The following is a 26,722-nucleotide window of genomic DNA, read 5'->3' as shown; positions in this document are numbered from 1 at the left end:
AATTGACTGTGGTGATGGCTACCCATATCTGTGAATATACACCTTAAATGGGTGAGTTGTATGGTATGTGAATTATATCTTACCAAAAGTGTTAAGCAAAAGTGGAAGGAAGGAAGGGAGGGAGGGAGGGAGGGAGGGAGGGAGGGAGGGAGGGAGGAAGGAAGGAAGGAAGGAAGGAAGGAAGGAAGGAAGGAAGGAAGGAAGGAAGGAAGTCTACTAAGAGAGCCCCCCAGTTCCAAAATACTAAGTCTCTTCAGGGACACTGCCAACACTCTCACCTTCAAGGCCTCATCAAGCAGCCTTGGCTTCAGAGCAGAAGGAAGGTTCCTTACTAAAACCTCCCAGCAATGCTAACTTGTCTTGATGGTTTGCTAAATGACATAATTATCACATGGCTATATAACTGCAGTAAGTTAAAATCCAACTCCTTCTCATTTTTTCAGTTCTAATCTCTAAGTGAATAGGTAATGGGGAGAAAGCGCTAAAAAAACCACTCACTACTAACTAAAGTTCTAAATAAAACTACACTAAAATACTACAAGTAAAAACGTAAGATTTTGGATAAGTAACTTCTTTTGTTGCTAATTATCCTGATGATATATTAATAATATTTGCAAGGGACAACACAAGAGGTGACAAACTTCTGCAATAATCATTCCCATAATGTATCAAAGAAACATTAATAAAGCAGATTCAACAAGGCTATATTTGATCTTTAAAACCCACATAATAGATCTGATTTTAATGTCACATAAATATAATGTGCTACGTTAGCAACATATGGTGTTTATGAAATTAAGCAGATTTACCAACACAGAGAAAAGTAACAGCAGGAAGTACGTGACATTTAGCATCAAGGTTATCACTGGAGCATCTCTTGATGCTCCCCCTTGCCCAATGTTGACAGTAAATGAAGAGGTATAGTGGCCAAGACCTAAAAAGGGCATGGTAACTAGGCTCAGACTCCTCAGTCATGACAGTCACCCCATCTGGTAAGCCACCTAGACAGGAAGAGATGCTAGCCAAGAATCTAGACTGGAAATTAGTGGAGGGAGACAGTGAATATCAGTTGTTATCTGGAGACTAGCTGTAGTGGAAGAGGTTATAATTCATCTGCTAATCTCACTCTTGTAAATTCCCCACATTTTATAAGAGACCAAACAGAATGTTGGAGAATTTGTTTCCACATGGGGTGAAATTACTATATGAAATGAATCCAAGAGGCACAAGGAATACAGTGACCAGATACTCCCTTTGAGACCAAGGCATTCATTCCTCTAACTGCCAGGAGAGTTGGCTGCTAGTAGCTCACAGCCAAGTCCTCCTCCACAAACTGCCCTCAACCAAAGTATCATGGGTTGCGTTCTCTGAAAGCACACACTGAGAGGGAATTTGGGATGCAAGATGCTTATTAGAAATCAATACCTGTGAAGGAAAGGCAACAGAAGCAGGACCGAGAAGAGGAAGAAGTCAAACTGTAATGCAGGCCTGACAACCAGGTACAGTTCCCTGGAGCAAGAACTGCCTGTCAAAAATAGCTAGACCTTTATACCCGCACCTTCCTCAGCCGTTTGCAAGCTGCCCCTAGAAGACTGTGACCTCAGGTGAAGCAGCTCTCTGTAGCTGAGGCAGACCCTGAACCAGCTGACAGTTGAAAGCCATCTGCTTAAAGCACCTTCTGCTACTGGGAAGGAGAACTGTGTAGTTCCATCTCTTCCACAGAAAGAAACTACGCCACCCAAGGTTACGACGTCAGGTCAGCCCACATCTAACTCCAGACAGCTCTGAAGTGTCATCCAAGCTCCAGAGTTCCCAAAAGGACTGACTAAAGTCTCTGTTGCAACTGCATCGGTTCAATCTCTCTGCCCTCCTAATCTTGCTTCCCTCGCTCCATTACAAGTATTGTTCCTCAATAAACCTTCTGCAGGCAAATCTCCATCTCAGAGTCTATTTCCCAGGAAACATAACCTAAAAAATCTGATTCCATAGGAAAATTCGATAAAGAGGTAGCTATGATCTACTCTATTCAGTAACCTCACAGGATATTATTTCAGCTAGTGCAAATCATTAAAACTTAGCTGTCTATGGCACAATAATGTCAAGCCATCATTCTGTTAAAACAAAAAAAAAGGAACTTAGCAGCATTTAGATAAGTAGCAAAACAGAATATATAAAAGATGACAAAATGGAAATATTCAGTAGAAATAGCAAATAGTAGATCTGTGTTAACCTATAAGAAAATAAAGTAACTATCCTATTCATAACCTGAAATGGGTAGAATAAAAATGGTTAATGAATCACATCCACCCATATTATACATATCAAGGCTCAAAGGCAATAGAGGAACTTACTGCAGGATTTTTATCAAATAAGGCAGATTCTTCTGCATAAATTAGTGGTTCCTGAACTTATTTGAGTTACGGATCCCTTTGAGTATCAAATGAAAGTTATATACTGTCTTCTCTGCAAAATGTCCATATGCATTTGTAAAATCTGAAAATAATTTCAGGAGTTCCTGGATCCCTGAAAGCCATTTACAGGCGCCAGGTTAAGAACCCCTAAAATAAATCACGTTTATAAAGGTAAAATGACATCTGTCCAACACATGTTAACTTAAAAGACAAAGATGCTGACCAAAATGCAGCTGAATAAATCATATTGTCTTTAACTTATTTTAATTACATTATTATATAAGGAATATGTAAATAGGTTCTCACTATAAAATAATTAAAACAATACAGATTACATTTCCGCTTGGTCATCCCTATTCCCCTTTCTCTTCACAGAGATTATTTATAAGTTTGATGTAAATCCTTTCAGACTTTTCCAGTGCTTTTTCAAAAACGTACTACCTATTAAAATGTGGAGAACCATTTTGGACACACTATGTTAAGAAATAGCATTTAAAAAGCAGAAAGGACGATGTTGGCTGTGGGTTTGTCATATACGGCCTTCATTATGTTGAGGAAAGTTCCATCTATGACTACTTTCTGGAGGGTTTTTATCATAAATGGGTGCTGAATTTTGTCGAAAGCTTTCTCTGCATCTATTGAGATGATCATATGGTTTTTCTCCTTCAATTTGTTAATACGGTGTATCACATTGATTGATTTGCGTATATTGAAGAATCCTTGCATTCCTGGAATAAACCCCACTTGATCATGGTGTATGATCCTTTTAATGTGCTGTTGGATTCTATTTGCTAGTATATTGTTGAGGATTTTTGCATCGATGTTCATCAGTGATATTGGCCTGTAGTTTTCTTTCTTTGCGACATCCTTGTCTGGTTTTGGTATCAGGGTGATGGTGGCCTCATAGAATGAGTTTGGGAGTGTTCCTCCCTCTGCTATATTTTGGAAGAGTTTGAGAAGGATAGGTGTTCGCTCTTCTCTAAATGTTTGATAGAATTTGCCTGTGAAGCCATCTGGTCCTGGGCTTTTGTTTGTTGGAAGATTTTTAATCACAGTTTCAATTTCAGTGCTTGTGATTGGTCTGTTCATATTTTCTATTTCTTCCTGATTCAGTCTTGGCAGGTTGTGCATTTCTAAGAATTTGTCCATTTCTTCCAGGTTGTCCATTTTATTGGCATAGAGTTGCTTGTAGTAATCTCTCATGATTTTTTGTATTTCTGCAGTCATTTGTTACTTCTCCTTTTTCATTTCTTATTCTATTGATTTGAGTCTTCTCCCTTTTTTTCTTGATGAGTCTGGCTAATGGTATATCAATTTTGTTTATCTTCTCAAAGAACCAGCTTTTAGTTTTATTAATCTTTGCTATCGTTTCCTTCATTCCTTTTTCATTTATTTCTGATCTGATCTTTATGATTTCTTTCCTTCTGTTAACTTTGGGGGTTTTTTGTTCTTCTTTCTCTAATTGCTTTAGGTGCAAGGTTAGGTTGTTTATCTGAGATGTTTCCTGTTTCTTAAGGTAGGATTGTATTGCTATAAACTTCCCTCTTAGAACTGCTTTTGCTGCATCCCATAGATTTTGGGTTGTCGTGTCTCCATTGTCATTTGTTTATAGGTATTTTTTTATTTCCTCTTTGATTTCTTCAGTGATCACTTCGTTATTAAGTAGTGTATTGTTTAGCCTCCATGTGTTTTTTTTGTTTTTTTTTCCTCGGGACACGGGCCTCTCACCACTACAGCCTCTCCCGCTGCGGAGCACAGGCTCCGGACGCGCAGGCCCAGCGGCCACGGCCCATGCGCCCACCCGCTCCGCGGCACACGGGATCCTCCCAGACCGGGGCACGAACTCGAATTCCCTGCATTGGCAGGCGGACTCCCAACCACTGCGCCACCAGGGAAGCCCATGTGTTTGTATTTTTTACAGATCTTTTCCTGTAATTGATATCTAGTCTCATAGCATTGTGGTCAGAAAAGATACTTGATACAATTTCAATTTTCTTAAATTTAACAAGGCTTGATTTGTGACCCAAGATATGATCTATCCTGAAGAATGTTCCATGAGCACTTGAGAAAAAAGTGTATTCTGTTGTTTTAGGATGGAATATCCTATAAATATCAATTAAGTCCATCTTGTTTAATGTATCATTTAAAGCTTGTGTCTCCTTATTCATTTTCATTTTGGATGATCAGTCCATTGGTGAAAGTGGGGTGATAAAGTCCCCTCGTATGAATGTGTTACTGTCGATTTCCCCTTTTTTGGAAAAACTGAAAGCATATCCACTAAGATCAGGAACAAGACAAGGTTGCCCACTCTCATCACTCTTATTCAACAGAGTTTTGGAAGTTTTAGCCACAGCAATCAGAGAAGAAAAGGAAATAAAAGGAATCCAAATCAGAAAAGAAGAAGTAAAGCTGTCACTGTTTGCAGACGACATGATACTATACATAGAGAATCCTAAAGATTCTACCAGAATCTTTCTGCTACCAGAAATCTTCTGCTACCAGAAAACTACTAGAGCTAATCAATGAATTTGGTAAAGTAGCAGGATACAAAATTAATGCACAGAAATCTCTGGCATTCCTATACACTAATGATGAAAAATCTGAAAGTGAAATCAAGAAAACACTCCCATTTACCACTGCAACAAAAAGAATAAAATATCTAGGAATAAACCTACCTAAGGAGACAAAAGACCTGTATGCAAAAAATTATAATACACTGATGAAAGAAATTGAAGATGATACAAATAGATGGAGAGATATACCATGTTCTTGGATTGGAAGAATCAACATCGTGAAAATGACTCTACTACCCAAAGCAATCTACAGATTCCATGCAATCCCTATCAAACTACCACTGGCATTTTTCACACAACTAGAACAAAAAATTTCACGATTTGTATGGAAACACAAAAGACCCCGAATAGCCAAAGCATTCTTGAGAAAGAAAAATGGAGCTGGAGGAATCAGGCTCCCTGACTTCACACTATACTACAAAGCTACAGTAATCAAGACAGTATGGTTCTGGCACAAAAACAGAAAGATAGATCAATGGAACAGGATAGAAAGCCCAGAGATAAACCCACGCACATATGGTCACCTTATCTTTGATAAAGGAGGCAGGAATGTACAGTGGAGAAAGGACAGCCTCTTCAATAAGTGGTGCTGGGAAAACTGGACAGGTCCATGTAAAAGTATGAGATTAGAACACTCCCTAACACCATAAACAAAAATAAGCTCAAAATGGATTAAAGACCTAAATATAAGGCCAGAAACTATCAAACTCTTAGAGGAAAACATAGGCAGAACACTCTATGACATAAATCACAGCAAGATCCTTTTTGACCCACTTCCTAGAGAAATGGAAATAAAAACAAAAATAAACAAATGGGACCTAATGAAACTTCAAAGCTTTTGCACAGCAAAGGAAACCATAATCAAGACCAAAAGACAACCCTCAGAATGGGAGAAAATATTTGCAAATGAAGCAAATGACAAAGGATTAATTTCCAAAATTTACAAGCAGCTCATGCAGCTCAATAACAAAAAAACAAACAACCCAATCCAAAAATGGGCAGAAGACCTAAACAGACATTTCTCCAAAGAAGATATACAGAATGCCAACAAACACATGAAAGAATGCTCAACATCATTAATCATTAGAGAAATGCAAATCAAAACTACAATGAGATATCATCTCACACCAGTCAGAATGGCCATCATCAAAAAATCTACAAACAAGAAATGCTGGAGAGGGTGCAGAGAAAAGGGAACACTCTTGCACTGCTGGTGGGAATGTGAATTGGTTCAGCCACTATGGAGAACAGTATGGAGGTTCCTTAAAAAACTACAAATAGAATTACCATATGACCCAGCAATCCCACTACTGGGCATATACCCTGAGAAAACCAAAATTCAAAAAGAGTCATGTACCAAAATGTTCATTGCAGCTCTATTTACAATAGCCCAGAGATGGAAACAACCTAAGCGCCCATCATCGGATGAATGGATAAAGAAGATGTGGCACATATATACAATGGAATATTACTCAGCCTTAAAAAGAAATGAAATTGAGCTATTTGTAATGAGATGGATAGACCTAGAGTCTGTCATACAGAGTGAAGTAAGTCAGAAAGAAAAAGACAAATACCGTATGCTAACACATATATATGGAATGTAAGGGGAAAAAAAAAAATGTCATGAAGAACCTAGGGGTAAGACAGGAATAAAGACGCAGACCTACTGGAGAACGGACTTGAGGATATGGGGAGGGGGAAGGGTGAGCTTTGACAGGGCGAGAGAGAGTCATGGACATATACACACTAACAAACGTAGTAAGGTAGATAGCTAGGGGGAAGCAGCCGCAAGGCACAGGGATATTAGCTCGGTGCTTTGTGACAGCCTGGAGGGGTGGGATAGGGAGAGTGGGAGGGAGGGAGACGCAAGAGGGAAGACATATGGGAACATATGTACATGTATAACTGATTCACTTTGTTATAAAGCAGAAACTAACACACCATTGTAAAGCAATTATACCCCAATAAAGATGTTTAAAAAAAAAAAAATGGGCAGAAGATATAAATAGACATTTCTCCAAAGAAGATATACAGATTGCCAACAAACACATGAAAGAATGCTCAACATCATTAATCATTAGAGAAATGCAAATCAAAACTACAATGAGGTATCATCTCACACCGGCCAGAATGGCCATCATCAAAAAATCTAGAAACAATAAACGCTGGAGAGCGTGTGGAGAAAAGGGAACACTCTTGCACTGCTGGTGGGAATGTGAATTGGTACAGCCACTATGGAGAACAGTATGGAGGTTCCTTAAAAAACTAAAAATAGAACTACCATATGACCCAGCAATCCCACTACTGGGCATATACCCTGAGAAAACCATAATTCAAAAAGAGTCATGTACCAAAATGTTCATTGCAGCTCTATTTACTATAGCCAGGAGATAGATGGAAACAACCTAAGTGTCCATCATCGGATGAATGGATAAAGAAGATGTGACACATACATACAATGGAATAATACTCAGCCATAAAAAGAAATGAAATTGAGTTATTTGTAGCGAGGTGGATGGATCTAGAGGCTGTCATACAGAGTGAAGTAAGTCAGAAAGAGAAAGAAAAATACTGTATGCTAACACATATATATGGAATATAAGAAAAAAAAATTGTCATGAAGAACCTAGGGGTAAGACAGGAATAAAGACACAGACCTACTATAGAACGGACTTGAGGATATGTGGAGGGGGAAGGGTAAGCTGGGACAAAGTGAGTGAGTGGCATGTACATATATACACTACCAAACGTAAAATAGATAGCTAGTGGGAAGCAGCCGCATAGCACAGGGAGATTAGCTCGGTGCTTTGTGACCACCTAGAGGGGTGGGATAGGGAGGGTGGGAGGGAGGGAGACGCAAGAGGTAAGAGATATGGGAATATATGTATATGTATAACTGATTCACTTTGTTATAAAGCAGAAACTAACACACCATTGTAAAGCAATTATACTCCAATAAAGATGTAAAAAAAATGTTTTAAATAAATAAAAAATAAAATAAAATAATAAAGAAATAAAAAGAACAAAGGATAGGGACTTCCCTGGTGGTGCAGTGGTTAAGAATCTGCTACTAATGCAGGGAACACAGGTTCAAGCCCTGGTCCGGGAAGATCTCACATGCCACAGAGCAACTAAGCCCGTGTGCCACAACTACTGAGCCCGTGCACCACAACTACTGAAGCCCACACTCCTTGGGCCCATGCTCTGCAACAAGAGAAGCCACCGCAATGAGAAGCCCGCGCACCGCAACAAAGAGCAGCCCCTGCTCGCCGCAACTAGAGAAAGCCCATGCACAGCAACGAAGACCCAACACAGCCAAAATTAAATTAATAAAATAAATTTATTTTTAAAAATTACTCAAATAAATAAATAAAAAGAACAATGGATAGATATTAGTGGTTTTCCTAATAGCAAATGCAGTGCTGCTAAGATTAATGACTTTTTCATATAATGCTTTCCTATAACCACTCTATCCATTTTTTTCAATTTGACCCACAAGTTCCAAATCTGGTTTGGAAAAAACTAGTGTATAAATCAATCAATAGAGCAATTCAATCAACATCTACTAAGCATATTCCATGTAAATCACTGTGCTAAGTACTATGGAATACTGGATCCCAAACATTTAAACCTGGAGAGTCAAAGAAACAGATTCCTGAGCTCCATTCCAATTTTAGTCAACTAGAATTTACAAGGGTGGAGCCCCAGAATGTATTTTACCAAAGTTCCTCAAGTGACGTGAGTAAAATATAAAGCAGCAGTGTTGGGAATCACTATTATGAAAATCATAGAAATTAAAAAGATAATGGTTTCAATTCATTTCCACAAAGACCTCTTAAAAGTCCATTATGAATTCTACTAGGTATTGTACTGGATGCTGAATATATTGTAGGATACAGTCCTTGCCCTAGAAGTGCTTACAGACTGGAAGAGAAAATCATACCTAATAATAAATAATTATAACACAAGCTGAAAGTAGAAAGTGCTGTCTGTCCCCTAACTAAAATGTACGCTCCATGAAAGCGGGAACTCTCTTTTATTCACTGCCATATCTCCAAGCGTCTAGACAAGAGCCTAACACATAATATGTACTTAATAAACAATTGCTGAATAATGCATAGGACTAAAATGGAAGGTTTAATTTCAACTAAGTAGATAAGGAAAAGGCACTTTTAAGAACAGATGTATAGACTATTAAGAGGCAGGGAAGGTTAAAACAAAGAGAATTAATATTCATAGTACTACGCTACAATGTGTAAGAAATTCCAAGTTGACTTTGAATACATTATCTCATTTAACTATGATATAAACATTCTGAGATGGTGTCTCCATTTTAGAGATAAAGAAACTGAGGCACAGAAGGGTTAAGTAACTTGTCATCCAAGGTTACACAGCTAGAAAGTAGCAGAACTGAAATTTGAACCCCAGTCTCTAATAATAAGGCTTAGGAATTTAGACCTCATTTCCTAAGAAAAAGAATGTCTTTGAAGTTTTTTTTTTCCTATTTGGAATATTTGCTTTTTTAATAACAGCTTTATTGTGATGTAATTCATATATCACAAAACTCACTCTTTTAAAGTGTACAATTCAGTGGTATTTAGTATATTCACAGATTTGTGCAATCATCACCGTTATCTAATATTAGAACATTTCATCACCCAAAAAGGAAACCCCATACCCATTAGCAATTACTTTCCCTACCGCCAGGTCCTGAAAACCACGAATCTACTTTCTGTCTTTAGGATTTGCCTATTCTGGACATTTCATATAAACTGAATCATATGACATGTAGCCTTTTTTAAAACATTTTTTCTTGTGGTAAAATATAAACAAGATGTACTCTTTACCCATTTTAAGCGTACAGTTCAGTGGCATTAAGTACATTCACACTGCTGTGCAACCATCACCATTATCCATCTCTAGAACTTTTTCTTTTTTTTAATAAATTTATTTATTTTATTTAATTTATTTTTGGCTGCACTGGGTCTTCGCTGCTGCACACAGGCTTTCTCTAGTTGCGGCGAGCAGGGGCTACTCTTCATTGCAGTGTGCGGACTTCTCATTGCGGTGTCTTCTCTTGTTGTGAAGCACAGGCTCTAGGTGCGCGGGCTTCAGTAGTTGTGGCACGCAGGCTCAGTAGTTGTGGCTCGCGGGCTCTAAAACGCAGGCTCAGTAGTTTTGGCACATGGGCTTAGCTGCTCCGCAGCATGTGGGATCTTCCCGGACCAGGAATCAAACTTGTGTCCCCTGCATTGGCAGGCGGATTCTTAACCACTGCACCACCAGGGAAGTCCCTAGAACTTTTTCATTATCCCATAATAAAACTCTGTGTACCCCTTAAATAATAACTTTCCATTCCCCTCTCCCCCCAGCCTCTGGTAACCTCTATTTTACTTTCTGTCTCTTATGAATTTGCCTATTTTAGGTAGCTCATATAAGTGGAATCATATAATTTTTGACCTTTTGTGTCTGGCTTACTTCACTTAGCATAATGTCCTCAAGGTTCATCCATGTTGTACCAAGTGTCAGAATTTCCTTCCTTTTTAAGGCTGAATAATAGTAAATTGTATGTATATACTAAATTTTGTCTATCCATTCATCTGTCGTTGGACACTTGGGTTGCTTGCACCTTTTGGCAATTGTGACTACTACTGCTATAATGTGGGTGTACAAATATCTGTTCGAGTTCCTGCTTTCAATTCTTTTGGCCACAGACCCAGAAGCGGAATTGCTGGATCCAGTAATTTTATGTTTAGTTTTTTGAGGAACTACCATAACATTTTCCACAGAAGCTGCACCATTTTATATTCCCATTAGTGATGCACAAGGGTTCCAATTTCACCATATCCTTACCAAAACTTGTTATTTTCTGGGGTTTTTTTCTTTATAACAGTCATCCTAATGGATATGATGTCCCATTGTGGTTTTTTGCATTTTCCTAATAATTAGTGAGTGATGTTGAGCATCTTTTCACGTGCTAATTGGCCATTTGCATATCTTCCTTGTAGAAGTGTTTATTCAAGTCCTTTGACCATTTTTTAATCAGGTTGTTTGCTTTTTATTGTTGAGTTGTAGGAGTTCTTTACATATTCTGAACATTAATCCCTTATCAGACATATTCACTTTGAGTGGCTATTAGGGTATCCATTTAGAAATATCTAGCAGGCAACTATACATGCTGATCTTGAATTCAAGAGGGAGAAAAAATGATGTACACTTAACAGTCATAGTATTTGCACAGTAACATTTATAAAGTACTTTCATGTATATTAGTTTCTTTAGAATCTCACAAAAATCCTAACACTTGTTCAGATGAGAAATCTCAGGCAGATCTCCGGACTACAAATCCCAAGATTAAGATTATTTGGAAGTGCTTCAGGGATCAAAGGGAAGAAGCTGGCCAAGCTGCCTGAGTTTTGGGCCCTATCCCAATTCCCCAAACATCTCAAATTTTTCTGCTGCAAAAACTGGAATATTATGTAAGATTTCATCTGAAAATAAGTAGAGTTGCTTGAAACAAATTTGAAACCATTACATTATATGATACTAACTTATGTTCTTAAAATAGTTATTGAAGCTGTAGAAATAAATAAGATTGCTTAATTAGAAAACTTGGGGCAAGAAGGTAATCCTACTTTTGTGGGATAAGAGAATAAAGAAGGAAGGTAGAAGGAAAACCAGAATGGTGAAGTAAAACAAAAATCTAGGAAGAAACGTTTCAACAGGAAGGTTCAGAAGACTACAGAAAATGCTACACAGAGGTCATGAAGGATGAGGACTGGAAAAAGGATACCGTGTCTGGCAATCATGAGGTCATTGGTGACCTTTAAGAGATCAATTTTAATATAGTGAGCAAAAGCAAAAGTCAGATTGAAAAGGCTTCAGAGGTGGCAAGAAAGTTAAAGAAGGAAAGGTAACAAGTATGGAATACTCTCAACAATTTTGATACAAGAATAATAGTGAATGAATATTTACGTAATACCTGATAAGTGCTAGGTCCTGTTCTAAATACTTAACATGTTAATTAATTTATACTCAAAACAATTCTTTTTGAGTATAAAACAAATGGACCATCATTCTGGTCCATTTATAGTTGAGGAAACTGAGATATAGTGAGGAGCCAGAATTCTGAGGCTACCTGCTGCATAGTCCCTGCATATATGTGATAATATATAATATAATCACATATATATCATATGTCATATTATATAATATATAATGTGTAATAATATAATATATAGTAGATAAATGCAAATATACATGACAGTAAAGAGTACAATAATATTGAGAGTATAATCTATAAAAAACTGAATCACTGTATTGTACACCTGAAACAATATAAAATTCTAAATCATCTATATTTAATTAAAAATAAAAATAATAATATTGAGTGAGAGAAGAGATTAGCAAAAGTATTTTTTCACAAGAACCATAACATGGGGAAGGATTTTATACCACTAACATCAATGTATGTTGGTGATGCTCGACAGTCATGTCCGTTTACCAGGTGTTGATAGATTTAAGCAAAATAAAAACAGGCTGACTTCCTGAATGTATTAACGTGGCAGGCTTGCATTCAATAAAACCATGAATGAATAGGAAAAAATGTAATTATCTCCAAAGGCTTTCAAAGGCATAATACATTCTCCTGTTGCTTACAGAATGCAAGATAATGAATGGATGGATGGACCAAAATCTATTTTACTGATTAGCTCTATCATATTTGTACCTTAAAAAAGCAACAATTTTTTTAAAAAAGAAAAAAAGGATCCTATGAAGATAAAACAAAGCTATTCTAAAGACAGAACTCTATAAAATTTATTCTGAAAAAAAAGAATATCTGCAGTATTTTTGTCATCTTCCTGCCTGCCAATGTTACCCCTTTGAATCAACTATGGGCTAGAGTATTATAGGGCAGAGAAATGCCAATATAGAAAGAATTTCATGAAGGGTCAATCTAACTTGTAAGCAATAAATAGTGTTTTCAATCTAATATTGCAATATTAGACATAATTTTTTAATTTCTTATAATTAAAATATTAAAATAGAGCAATTTATCCAGCTGTCCTCATTTCTCTAATCACTTTCTACCCTTTGCCTCCACAGTAACTACCTCTATTATTACAGAACACTGTGTTAAGTGCTGTTTTAACATGTATCCTATACTAAACTGTATACTCCTTAAATACAGAATTTATATTCTATTTTGCACAGAATATTTAAAAATGTTAAATATAAGTTTTATAAATGAATGGAGGAATGAACAAACATGAATAAAATTATATGTTGGCATTACATTTATACAAGTGTCTTTTGATGGTAAGAATTTATACACTTTTGCATAAGACCTTTCCAAAACACAGACACACATTTTAAGTAGTAAGAGAATAATTTTCCTTGAGATCTATTAATAAGCCTAAAGATAGATAAAAGAAAATAGACTGAAGTAGAAAAGAAGGTTGACGTAGTCCATAGCATTTGTGTAATAAATATTACATAATGTTTTGACTGCCTATGATAAGTTTAAAAACACTGACAACACTAATAAAGGTGATCATTTTTCTAGAACAGTGTTTTCAAACCTTGGCTGCACATAAAACAACCAAGGAACTTTTTAAAAATTCTGAAGTTCAGTCCTTATTCTCAACAAATTCTTATTTAATTAATTCGGGGTGAGTCCTTGGCACTATTTTTTTAAAAATCTCCCCAGGTGATTTTAATGTGAAGCCAAGATTGGAACCCACCACTCTTTCCTTTAAAATCAATTTGTGAGGCATAATTTACATTCAATAAAATATACCAATTTTAAGTATACAATTAAGTTTTGACAAATGAATACAGCCATGTAACCACTACCATAATCACAACATAGAACATTTCCATTACCCAAAAAAGTTTCCTCATGCCCCACTGATTTACTTTCTGTCACTATAGCTTAAGGCTTTCTAAAATTTCATGTATATGGAATTGTATTGTATGTTCTCTTTTTGGTCTGGCTTCTTTTATTTAGCATAATGCTTTTAAGAATCATCCATGTTTTAGGCCATCAGTTTGTTCTTTTTTATTGCTGAATAGTATTCCACTATATGCATATACAACAATTTCTTTATCTATTCACCCATTTCATAGACATATGGGTTGTTTCCTGTTTAGGGCTATTCTGAATAAAGCTGTTGTGAATATTCAAGTACAAATCTTTATATGAACATATGTTTTCATTTCTTTAAAGTAAATACCTAGTAATAGATTGCTGAATCTTGTGATTAAGAGTATGATTAATTTTATAAGAAACTGTTCTCCGGGAATTCCCTGGTGGCGCAGTGGTTAAGAATCCGCCTACCAATGCAAGGGACACGGGTTCAATCCCTGCTCTGGGAAGATCCCACATGCCACAGAGTAACTAAGCCCTTGCGCCACAACTACTGAGCCTGCACCCTAGAGCCTGTGAGTCACAACTACTGAAGCCCACACGCCTATAACCGGTGCTCCTGCAACCAGAGAAAAGCCCGCGTGCAGCAACAAAGACCCAATGCAGCCAAATAATAAAATAAATAAATTTTTTTTAAAAAAGAAAGAAACTGTTTTCCACAGTGGCTGTATCATTTTGCATTCCCACCAGCAATGTAAGAGAGTTCTAGTTGCTCCACATCCTTGTCAGTACTTGGCAGTATCAGTCTTTTATTTTACACATTCTAGTGTGTGTATAGTACTTCCTTAGGTTTTAATTTGCATTTCCCTAAGGACTAAATAAGTATAAAAACAACTGTTCTTAAGGTAAGAAAACCACTAGGTAGAGGGTACTTCATCTTTTGATTCAACAATGTATTTTTAAAGAAGGTAACTATGTTATACTGCCTTGCTTACCATATTCATCACTCCATTATAATGAGAAAGAAGCAAATGACCGAAAAAGCTTTTCAAAAGCAGGTTTCAGAGAATTTCTTAGGGTCAAGTACCCACTCAGTTTACAACTTCCCACCTACATACAGACGGCAATATAATGCAGTTCTAGAAGCATAGGCTTTAGTGCCCAACTTGGGTTTGTATTCTAACGTAGGGAAAAACAAAGTATTTTGGAATGATTTCTACTCAAAATAAGTAAACAATTATTTACTGAGCTTTACACAAAACAAGTGGCTAAATGTTCAGTGAATGAATCAAGAACTAGTTAATAATAACCTTCAATGGTATTTTTTAATCTATACATGTTTTAAAAATCAAAAACATGCAGAAATTACATCTTTATTTTATTTATATATCTTGCCAGTATATCTCCTAGGCTCCAGTTACATATAAATCAAGGAAGAGAGATTTCCATACTACATAAATATTTTTTAAATTATACAACAGTTTACTCATTCATTCAATAAGCATGTACTGAGTACCAATTTACAGCATAACACATTATACATTCTAAGAGGGAGGACAATTTTTCTCAATACTGAGAACCAAAAATTAATCAGTTGGCTACATGTGATTATGAAAAGTATCAGAGTAATTTAGCATATGATAATATAATGCTAAAGCTAATGTTAAAATGAGTGTGATTTCCTTGGCATACCCGCTCCATGACAGGCTAAAAGTGGCCAAGAAGCATGCTGCCTATATGAGGGAAGAAATAACCCTATAAATAAACCACAAGGTAGAAAATTCACATAAAAGTAATCTGGAATAGACTGCAGTCTATTTCTAATATCAAACACAATTCCGAACCATATTAACTTGGGGTTTGGAAAAAGGTTAAGACATGGTTCATATGCTTTCAGGGTTACCTATTTCTTTTTGTTTTATATCTTTATTTTATTTCTTTACAAATTAAAGATGCATTGAAAAATAAACCAATAAAGAGAAATAAGAGGTCCAGAGCAGGGGTATCCCAGGCTGGGAGCAGGTGAGACTGGCCACCATCAAGGCTAGCCCTTGTCCTGTCCCAGCCAGTTTGGGCTGGAAGATAACTGTCAGCCACTCTGTCAATACCAAAGCCCAAGTGGTGTCCAGGCAGGAGAGACCTGCTCCAGGCACCTCTGCCTCTCTCCTCAAGAACCCCCAGCTTGGAGAAGCAGTGTTTCCAGTAGGAGCTCAGAATGGGAAATGGGCTGGCTCTGTGAGGTATTGCAAGTTGATGATCAGACTCCCTACAGAACCATTCAGTGTTGGGGCCTCTCCAGCTGGAAAGAAGGCTGGTATCTCTCCCAGATCTTAATTTATTTTGTAACTCAGTTCCCAGACTTATTCATCTCTGACAATGCATCTCTATCCATGGGGTGATCACCAATCATTGCAGGAGAGAGAAAGAAGAGTGGAAGCAGAGAGGGAAAGCTAATCAACCACTCTGATGTTGCTGCTGACCTCCAGGCCCAAGAAGGACGGATCATTTTTCTCTCCACCACCTATGGTCTATACCCCAGCTCTTGTGCATGTGTATGTTTTATCCCTAATAGAGGAAGCTGTTGCTATCACAGAGCTAAATTAGCAGGCCCTCCCCCTGTAGTAATCCTGGGATCCCCACTCCTTCCTGCCTGCCCCTCTCTTCTTGAAGGCTGGTCCAAAGGGGCACATAAAATTGCCAGGGTCTGAGTGCCTCCAAACTCCCCAACACCAAATCACATAAAGTGAACTGAGAAACTACATGCATTACCACAGGAAAAGCAAGATAAAGTGATGGGATTAGGGGCACCTTCCATCAGTAGGACATGACAGAGTGGTAGGATACTTCAGCCTAGAAAAGAAAGTATCTCCTTAAACTTCCCCCTCCCAGCAAAGAGACTGAGGTCAGCTTACATGACTTATAAGATATGCAACTGTCCAGATTTCTCTGCTCTCCTGGGGTACTTTCTGGAAGCTGGCCTAGGACCCTATTCTGTTTACCCACTTACTCTAGCTCAGTAGCTGCTGAACTTCCTTGTACATATGACAGAGAAAGTCCATGCAAGGTGCCCCTCAGCTCAGGCTCTTGTTTTCCACCAGGATGAGCTTGTACAGCATCTCCAGTTTGTCCTCCTGTTTCTCCATGATAAGCTTCAAGCACTGCGATCTTTATGCCCTTAAGCTATCAGCGAGGTCTCATACCTTCTTGTACAGTGGACGATGCAGAACTGGCAGAACACTCAAGCCACTGGTGATCTGACTGAAGGAGGAGATGCTGAAGAGGCTCTGGACAACTGAGGGTTACCTATTTCTATACACGAGTTATAAATGCTATGCATGAAAAAAATCCCACAGTAATCTGTTCATCCATGCATGTACCCTGAGTGCTATATTGCACAGTCATCATTTTTTATAAAGAAGGATGACAGGTTTAACCTTTAAATGACCACTAATTTGTCAAAAAAGTCCCACATGTGTTAAAAATATTAAATAATCATCATGCAAATTGAATCAATTAAATTGAAATAATGCTTACCTAATAATGTGAATTTGGTGATTTCTAATTTAAGCTATATCCAACATATAAAAGTTTAAAATTCACATGAAACTCTGTTATGCAACAAAAAACAAGCATGAGAAGCTGTTATGAGTTGAATTGTGTCCTCCAAAATTGGTATGTTGAAGTCCTAACCCCCAGTACCTCAGAACGTGATGTATTTTTTGGAAATAGGGTCGTTGCACATGTAATTAGGTAAAATGAGCTCATACTGGAGCAGTGTAGGCCCCTAATCCAATAATCCATGTCCTTATAAAATGGCCATGTGAAGATAGAGATACATAGGAAGAACGCCTGTGACAAAGAAGGCAGAGATTGGAGTTATGCAGTTGTATACCAAGGAATGCCAAAGACTCCTGGCAAACCACCAGAAGCTAGCAAGAGGCAAGGAAGGATTTCCCCATTGGTTTCAGAGGGAGCATGACCCTGCCGATACCTTGATTTCAGACTTCCAGCCTCCAGAACTGTGAGACAGTAAATTTCTGTTGTTTTAAGCCACCCAGTTTGTGGCAGTTTGTTACAGCAGCCATAGGAAACTACTACAGCATTTTCAGTATTTCTCTTATACGTTAATTTACTGACATATTAACATCTTGATTTTTAAAAATTATTTTCTAAAATAATACAGTAAATGTGACTTTTGGGGGTATAGCGGTATACATTTTAACACGTGTGTGTACATATATAGCCATCAACCATAGGATACTGACGGTTAATGTCTTGATTTTTTTTTAATATTTTATTTATTTATTTATTTATTTATCTATCTGGCTGTACCAGGTCTTAGTTGCAGCACGCGGGACTTTTAGTTGTGGCATGCGGATCTTCTTGGTTGTGGCATGCGGGGTCTTTAGTTGTGTCATGTAGGATCTAGTTCCCTGACCAGGGATCGAACCTAGGCCCCCTGCACTGGGGACACAGAGTCTTAGTCACTGGACCACCAGGGAAGTCTCAGTGTCTTGATTTTTAATAGCCATTACTGAAACAAGAGCAAAGAAATTGTTTCACATAGGCTTAAGTAAATTTCCGGCCCTTTCACTTCAAAATTTAGACTTTGTATTCACATTCAATAATACATTTTTTTAATTCCTAAAATAAAGATAACCTCTAAAAGTCCACTATCTTTAGTGTATTCATTATCTTTAAAATCTAAAGCTCTATTCCTTGAGAAAGTCACTTTCAATAAGAATTCATCTGAAGTTTTGAAGAAACTGATAAATCACCATTCTTCACATAAAACAGTCAACGTAAAAGATACACACTGTTGCAACGTTCATACCACTTACTGTTATCAGTTTATTATATGCGCAAGTATGGAGTTTTCCCCATGTCTTCTAACACTGCACTCATTATAAAAATTCATGTCTCTCTCTCTTTTAGAATACTGAGAAGTCTGTTTTTAAACTTCTAAACATTCACTATTCAACAAACTTTTTTTTACCAAAGTATACTTAATTTACAATGTTATGTTAGTTTCAAGTGTACAGCAAAGCAATTCAGTTATACACACGAACATATATATTCTTTTTCATATTCTCTTCCATTATAGGTTATTACAAGATACTGTATATAGTTCCCTGTGCTATTACAGGAGGTCCTCGTTGTCTACCAACTTTATATACGGTAGTCTATAATGTTAACCCCAAACTCCTAATTTATCTCTCCCCCCAACCCCCACTATCCCTTTTGGTAACCGTAAGTTTGTTTTCTATGTCTGTGAGTCTATTTCAGTTTTGTAAATAAGCTCATTTGTATCATTTTTTCAGATTCCACATATAAGTGAAATCATATGATATTTGTCTTTCTCTGTCTGACTTACTTCACTTAGTATGATAATCTCTAGGTCCATCCATGTTGCTGCAAATGGCATTATTTCATTCTTTTTTATGGCTGAGTAATAGTCCATTGTATATATGTACCACACCTTTATTCATTCCTCTGTCAATGGGCATTTAGGTTGCTTCCCTGTCTTGGCTATTGTAAAAGGTGCTGCTATGGACACTGGGTGCATGTATCTTTTCATATTAGAGTTCTCTCTGGATATATGCCCAGGAGTGGGATTGCTGGATCATATGGCAGCTCTGTTTTTAGTTTTTTAAGGAACCTCCATACTGTTCTCCATAGTGGCGGCACCAATTTACATTCCCACCAATAGTGTAAGAGGGTCCCTTTCTCTTCAGAGCCTCTCCAGCATTTATTATTTGTAGACTTTTTAATTATGGCCATTCTGACTGGTGTGAGGTGATACCTCATTGTAGCTTTCATTTGCATTTCTCTAATAATTACCGATATTGAGCATCTTTTCATGTGCCTGTTGGCCATCTGTATGTCTTCTTTGGAGAAATGTTTATTTAGGTCTTCTGCCCATTTTTTGACTGGGCTTTTTGTTTTTTTGATATTGAGCTGTTTGTATATTTTGGAAATTAACAAACATTTACTAAATATTAAGATGTGTGTGTGAGGCACTGTGGTGGAGGAGGAAGGAGAGACCTCATTGATCAAAAAAAATAAGTAAAAGAGCAATGTGATTTTAAAACTTGGTAAGTTTCTACTCTAAAAAATGTTACCACTTATCCTTAAAGGTATGCAGCTGCTTTCCCTGCTGGAATATCTCACATAAAAGTAAGTCATTTTTCCCCACATGGAAATTTTATTATGATTTTATATCTATTCTAACTTACACACATGCTATAAAGCTTTTTAGATGAGGATATCTTTTGTTCCCCTAAATAATAGAGATTAAAAACAAATTATATATAAAAATCAATACCTGTAATACTTGTTACTGCTGTATTTCACAAAAGTTTGTACTATAGAAAAATTTCATAGATGTTTATTGATAATATATACATGCTCATAATTATAAACTTACTAGTTAACGTTTAAGCTATGGATAACTTCCTGAAATGGACCTTTTTATTATTATCAACTTTGTAATTACACTTCTTCCACATAAAGTAGTACTTAGCATTGTGGCTCTAGTCTTGAAGACTATATCCACATACAAATTATGTGTTTATTAGAAAACATGTAGGCTAAAAATATGGGGCTCAACTGTCAGAATCTATGATAATTTCTGGATATCTATATAATTAAGAAATACCAGCACTGAAGGACCCTGTGTGCCTTTATCCAATTTTTGAAAATCTAAATACTCAAATAAATATAATATTTCTGCATACAAGAGAAAAACTGTTAATGCTTCTTTTCCCTCAATCAATTCAGATTTCCCTGAGAAGACACAAACCTCCTTTAAGTTTTACCAAACACAGAGAAATCCATTTAAAATATGATGGATAGCAAAAAAGGGTCAACATCTTAAAATCATTAGTAAATTATAGTTGTACCATTCTTATAACATCTGCAGATTCCTGAGTGAGTATTTTCCCAAGGTTTATACTACCACTATTTCCATGGGCCTCTTAAACAGGTTAAAAATGCAGATGCTTAAAACACCTGAACTCTATTACCCTAATAATACTGAGAGATCAGAAAAGTCTATTCACAGAGCTTCAAACTTACAGACGTCCATGAAAACACTAATTTACAATTTTCCCCTTTTAAAAGGAACAATACTTCTGATTCAGTACTGTCATGGAAAAGAAATGTATCCTTTGAGCATAACAACCTAGTCCTCCCATTTGCTTACATCAAGCTGGGAAAGTTTTAGTTCTGATACCAAATCTGATGTTTTCTACAGAGCATTTGCTTTTCAACCAGGCCATGACTCCCTATTACCAGATTCCATGTGGAAAGTAATCAGAAGTTACCGAATTTAATATACCTACACTTTGTACAAGTTTTTGTTGTTGTCTAATTTTTTTTCCTTCAAATTTTGTGTTGTGCTGTTCTCTTTATTTTTAAATTTATTTATTTATTTTAAGGTATTCTTGTTTTCCTTATTTAAATATCCTTATGAATCTTTTCTTTAAAAGATGTTGTTATAGAAATACCCTAACATCCCTTCCTTCCTAAAGTATCAGCCTTTAGTAACTTCCCAATTCTGAGGTTACAACTATGGCTTGGACACAGTAAGGAAATATGTAGAATTTTTATTAATACCACTGAGTAATTATATTGAGTTTGAAGTGAAGTTATAAAGTGAAGAACATGATTACCATCTTGCTACATACAAATCACTTTTTCACTCATCTCTTGGCAATACTTTTATAAAACCTATCATCTAGATTAAGTCACATACTCACATTTTAGGTTTAACAGATGAGGGATGGGTCTCTAACTTTACATATTAAAAGATGGTTCATGCCAAGATACAGAACTCAGAATGATAGAGAATGGAATATCCTTCTCTTCCACACTTACTAGCATAAATTAAAGTCAGAAAAATAAAGATTACACAGCTCATCGTTCTCAAATAGCATTACTTAAAAGTGATTAATTCATTCTCCTACCTTCATCTATGAAATCCAAAGTAAGAGTCAGAAAATATGCTTATATATGTCCTTTCTCCAGTCCCAAAAACTATCATACAAGAGCTCATCACCCTAATAAGCATGCCAACTATCTTATTATAAAAGAAAAATATCTGATTTAAACATGACCTGGATCACCCACAAAATCTGATTTCATTTGTAACTTGACATTATAGTCACTTTCAAAATATATACCTCTTTAAACCTCTTCCTCTCTCTCATCTGCCCCCCCAAAGTTTGAAAATTCTTTCAAACCCAATATTTCTTACTATAAAATGACCACTTAAATTGACACTTTTCAATTCAAAATATTTTAAACAAGAATCTTAAAAGTTAACTGATAGAAACTCATACAAAGAATAAGGTCTACAGATGAATAAAGGTCTACAGATGAATAAAGAAATGAATAAAATCATTTTCATGTTTTCAGTATTAAAGCTGTACACCTTAATTATCTGATTATTCAATTAATTATTTCAAAAATACACACAAACACACAAAGGACTAGCCTCAAATAAACAAAACTTTCTCAACTTACTGTCACTATATTCTGACACAGGATAAATTCAGATAAATTTACACTTCACATTTGCAAAACAAATTGTGGTATATGTTGTTTTAAAAAGAAACACAGGGTTCAGTGACTCTCAATAATCAGAAGTAGACTACCTTATATGAAACACCACAATGTGCTACTCTTAAAATGAAAAGAAAATTTCAAATATGTCAGTTTTACCTGGGGAGAAGACAGCTAGATGTCTAGGGTTCCTGTGTATGTGTGTTCCTGTGCTTGTTTAATTCTAAAAACAACCTCTCTCCAACTCCTTTCAAAAATCAATATTTTTTCAATAAATATGAGCATATACTGTACAATAAAATGCATAAAGATAAGATGCACTTCCAAAATGCTATAACAGTCCAAATAGAAAAAAAAATCAGTGTTTTAATTTCCCACATAGCAAGTCAATGTTAAACAATGTCATTTTTTTCCCTTTCTTCCTAACCATTCCACAAATCAGGACTACTGTATTTGTATATTTAATAAGATGAACAAACTGACTAGAAGCTCTGGAGGAGTACAAGAGAAAGAAATCCTTTTCATTTTCCCACAAACAAAAAGATAAAACAAAAGCAAATATGAAGACTTGTTAAATGAGAAGCATTTGAAAAACCCAATGTGACCAGCTTTTGATTTACCCCAGTCTGACAAGGAAGATAGACCCCACCCCCACTCCAGATTGTGCCTTTTTTTTTCCTTGGGTGGGAGTGTGGAAAAGAGAAGCTGTCACATTTCCATCTTCGGTTATTGTTAAGTCCACAGCCTAGATTCCCAAGTATCACTGGTCCAGGGGGGGAAATATTAAGGCAGGTAATTAAAATTGTCTGAAATGCACAGTATTTTGTTGATTTTTTCCATTTTTAAAGTTAATTATACCCAGCTTCAATCTGCGAAGACTAGATTGACAGCCTGTCCCTCAAACATTCCCTGCAAGACCGCTTGCTCCAGATTCACTAACAATTCTCTCCTCTCTAAACTTAAATTAGAAAAACGCATTTCAGAAATTATTACATCCAGAAAGCCATACCTCCCCATCCTTCTTGCCTTGGCCTGGGGTGTAGAACGAAGAGTAAAAAAGAGATCTATTCGCTCTTCAAACAAAAAGAAAAGCGGGCACTGGGCTGGTGGAGGAAAGAGCAGCAGTGGACCTGAACGAAATGTTAAGAAAAGTTTTTTATGTGACTAGTTTGTCCTTTCACCGGAGAACAGGAGTTGGGCAGAAAGCCGGGGTCTTGGCCCTGGGCTTGTGCAAAGAGAAGGCACCTGCGGAAGAGGAAGCCGGGGACCCGAGAGGAGTCAAGCGAGCACCTACCGACTTGCAGCACATTCTCCACGGAGCCGCTGTCCAGCAGACGGATGCCCCGGCGGAACGGTAGCCCCTCGCCACCACCGCCACCGGCGGCTCCTGCCCCTGAGCCCAGTCCCGGGGACGCCCCCGCCGCGCCGGTCCCGGGGGCGGAGCCGGCCGGAGCGGCGGCCCCGGGGGGTGGCGGCGGCCCCTCCTCGGCCGGCGAAGCCCCCGCGGCGCCACCAGCCGAGCCGGCGCCAGGGCCGCCGCGGTACTGGAAGCTGGAGTACATGCAGATCTCCCGCTCATTCCGCGGAAAGGACCAGTAGACGATGCGGCGCTGCACGGGCTCCGGGATCCGCTCGAAGCGCTCCTCCACCCGCTCGTACGCCCACTTTTCCGCAACCGTCTTGGCGGCACAGTCCAGCAAGGACTCGGGCTGCAGGTGGGGGCGGGCCCCCAGGGGCAGGCAGCTGCCGCCGACGCCCCCCACCCCGCCGCCGGCCGCCCCGGGCGAACCGCGAGGGTGGTGAGCCTGTGGACTGGGCCACGAGCACAGGCGCTTGGCCGGAGAGACCGGCGGTGGCGAGAGCAGCTCCTCTCGCTCACCTCCTTCCGCCATTGCTGGGGACTGACTGACTGACTGAGGCGGCGGCAGCGGCAGCGGCAGCAGCGGCGGCAGCGGCGGCTGCACCGGCTGCTGCGGAGACCCTGGCCACGGCCACGCGCCCCGCGCAAGCGCCCAGCTGCGGCGCCGGGGGTGGGGGGGGGGGAGGGCGGGGCGAGCAAACCCGCGAGCCTGCCGGCCTGAGTGTGGAGCCTAGGCCGGTCCGGTGCGCGCTCCGCGAGGGCCGACGGGGGCGGACTGAGGAAGAGAGAGGCGGCGCGCGCCGTCCGGGCCGCCACGAGCGCGAGGAGGGACGGGAGCGAGCGCGGGCCGGCGGCGCGCGCCAGGCGCAGACGGCCCAGAACGCGCACCGAGCGCTCGCCCTGGGCCGACCTCAACCTAGAGGGAGGCCAGCCAAGGGCGAGGAGCGCCGGACCCTCGCCAGCTCGCTCACCTCCAACCCACCTGCCGCCTGGAGGGAGAGGAGTGGACTGTGAGGCCAAGTGCAACGGCCGGGCGCGAGCCACGCGAGGAGCCGCTGTGAAGTGCTAGGCTTGCGGAGCGGAGGAAGAGAGAAAACTCAAAATCGGGGTCCTCTGTAGATTGACCAGACGCGCGACTGTCACAGCGGAGCGAAAGATCTGGCAGAAAGACGCTAGGAAGACACTAGGAAAAAATCGGGAAGTTCCAGTGATGAAAACTCTCCTCACACCACAGCAATGTAGAATAAAGTCGGCGGTCCCCTCCGGAGCCGGGCAAAGTCGCACCAGCCCCCGACTGGACAATGGGGCGCCAAGATCTCACCGCCACGGCGGCTGCAGCCTCCGTGGATATTAAAGGGTTTTAACACCTTGCATCCTAGGGGGGAAAAAAAAACTTTTCTGTGTGATTTCTGGTAGAGTTCTCTGATCCCCTGCCTCCAGTCTAAATTAGGTCTTTTATGTTTTCCTCACTTGGCTCAGTCTTTCTACACCTTCATGTTAATTATAACAAGTTGCACACATATTTTTATATATTTGTGTAATGTCTGACTGCCCAACTGACTGTCAACACTATGAAAGCAAAGATCATGTCTATTTTCTTCTCGATAATTTATCCTCTGCTTGACATACAGCAACTTCACCACTAACTCCTCAATAAACAAAACTGAGTTGTAAGCAACGGTATGTTGCTCAGTCAGGAAAATTTATTTCAGATTTGCTGACAAACTAATCTCTAAAACGTTAAAATGTTCCAACAACTGTCTTGAGAGTTCCTTCAGTTGCGTTCTCCCTTCAAAATGAAAGAGTTCTAGAGTGTAGTATAAAATAAGGATAAGGGAGTAAATTACTGGAGATGGACATGGGCCAAAGTAGTTTGCTTCTGCTGTAATCTCAGAATTAAAGAGCATAGGCAGTAGAGTCAGAATTGGGTGTAAATCACCCCTGCTACTTGTGTGATGCTAATCATGACTCAAGTCATTTGTAAAAGTGAGCTAGTAATAATGTCTATACGTATAATTTATTAGAAGTAATTCAAATCTAGTGCTTATTCAGTGTAGTAGATAATAAATATGTTTACATCTGTTAATTGATTTATATCTGTAAATATCTAAATGGATTATTGTGAAGTAGCATAATCCCCACTGCCCCTTAAATCTGGTACCACAATTATAGACTTTCATGGCACCCAATCTTTTCTTTCCTAGAACTTATCAGAGTTTATCTGTGGCATGAGTATCCCTTTAATGCCTTTCTCTCTGATTAGATTATGAGCTACGTAAGGGCAGAAAATATTTCTATATAAAGGCCTGTCCCAACACTCACCATACTGCATGCACATGGAAGATGCTCAAAAAACATTTGCTGGCCTTCCCTGGTGGCGCAGTGGTTGAGACTCCGCCTGCCAATTCAGGGGACAGGGTTCGTGCCCCGGTCCGGCAAGATCCCACATGCCGCGGAGTGGCTGGGCCCGTGAGCCATGGCCGCTGAGCCTGCGTGTCCGGAGCCTGTGCTCCGCAACGGGAGAGGCCACAACAGTGAGAGGCCCGCGTACCGCCAAAAAAAAACATTTGCTTTCTGAATCAATGAATACATTACTCTGATTTACTCAACTGCTGGAAAATATAGTTAATAGAGGTTGGGATATATGAAGAAATGTTACTAAATATATTTACTAAGAGTCAAGTTTGATTCTTACAAGTTTGATTTAACTAGGTGATTTTTCCTTATTTGGAAGACATTAAACTTTATAGAAAAGCACAAAGAATAGCACAATCTATGCCCATATACTCACCACTCAGAATTAATAATTATTACTTAATATATCAGAAGTCCACTTTAACCACCTCCATATAGCATCACTGGGAGCAAGTACAACCTGAGTTTGGAGTCCATTTGTAAATTATGTGTGTGTACATATGTAACATTGTTTTGTGTATATTTCATT

At 38.6% G+C, this 26,722-nt stretch overlaps 1 protein-coding gene across 1 annotated transcript in view; it reads right to left on the bottom strand.

Annotated features, from left to right (window-relative positions):
* Positions 1-24,310, bottom strand: part of ZSWIM5 (zinc finger SWIM-type containing 5) — a 253,756-nt gene extending 229,446 nt beyond the window's left edge. Inside the window, exon 1 of the mRNA XM_029230688.1 lies at positions 23,713-24,310. Within this exon, the coding sequence (XP_029086521.1) occupies positions 23,713-24,310 (598 nt within the window). The remainder of the gene's footprint in view (positions 1-23,712) is intronic.
* Between the last annotated feature and the right edge of the window lie 2,412 nt (positions 24,311-26,722).

Source organism: Monodon monoceros, unplaced genomic scaffold (assembly GCF_005190385.1).
Source record: "Monodon monoceros isolate NGI ecotype Baffin Bay Population unplaced genomic scaffold, NGI_Narwhal_1 Super_Scaffold_18, whole genome shotgun sequence".
Taxonomy (NCBI): Eukaryota; Metazoa; Chordata; class Mammalia; order Artiodactyla; family Monodontidae; genus Monodon; species Monodon monoceros.
The sequence above is the reverse complement of the archived record's forward strand: the minus strand, read 5'-3'. Positions and strand labels throughout refer to the sequence as shown.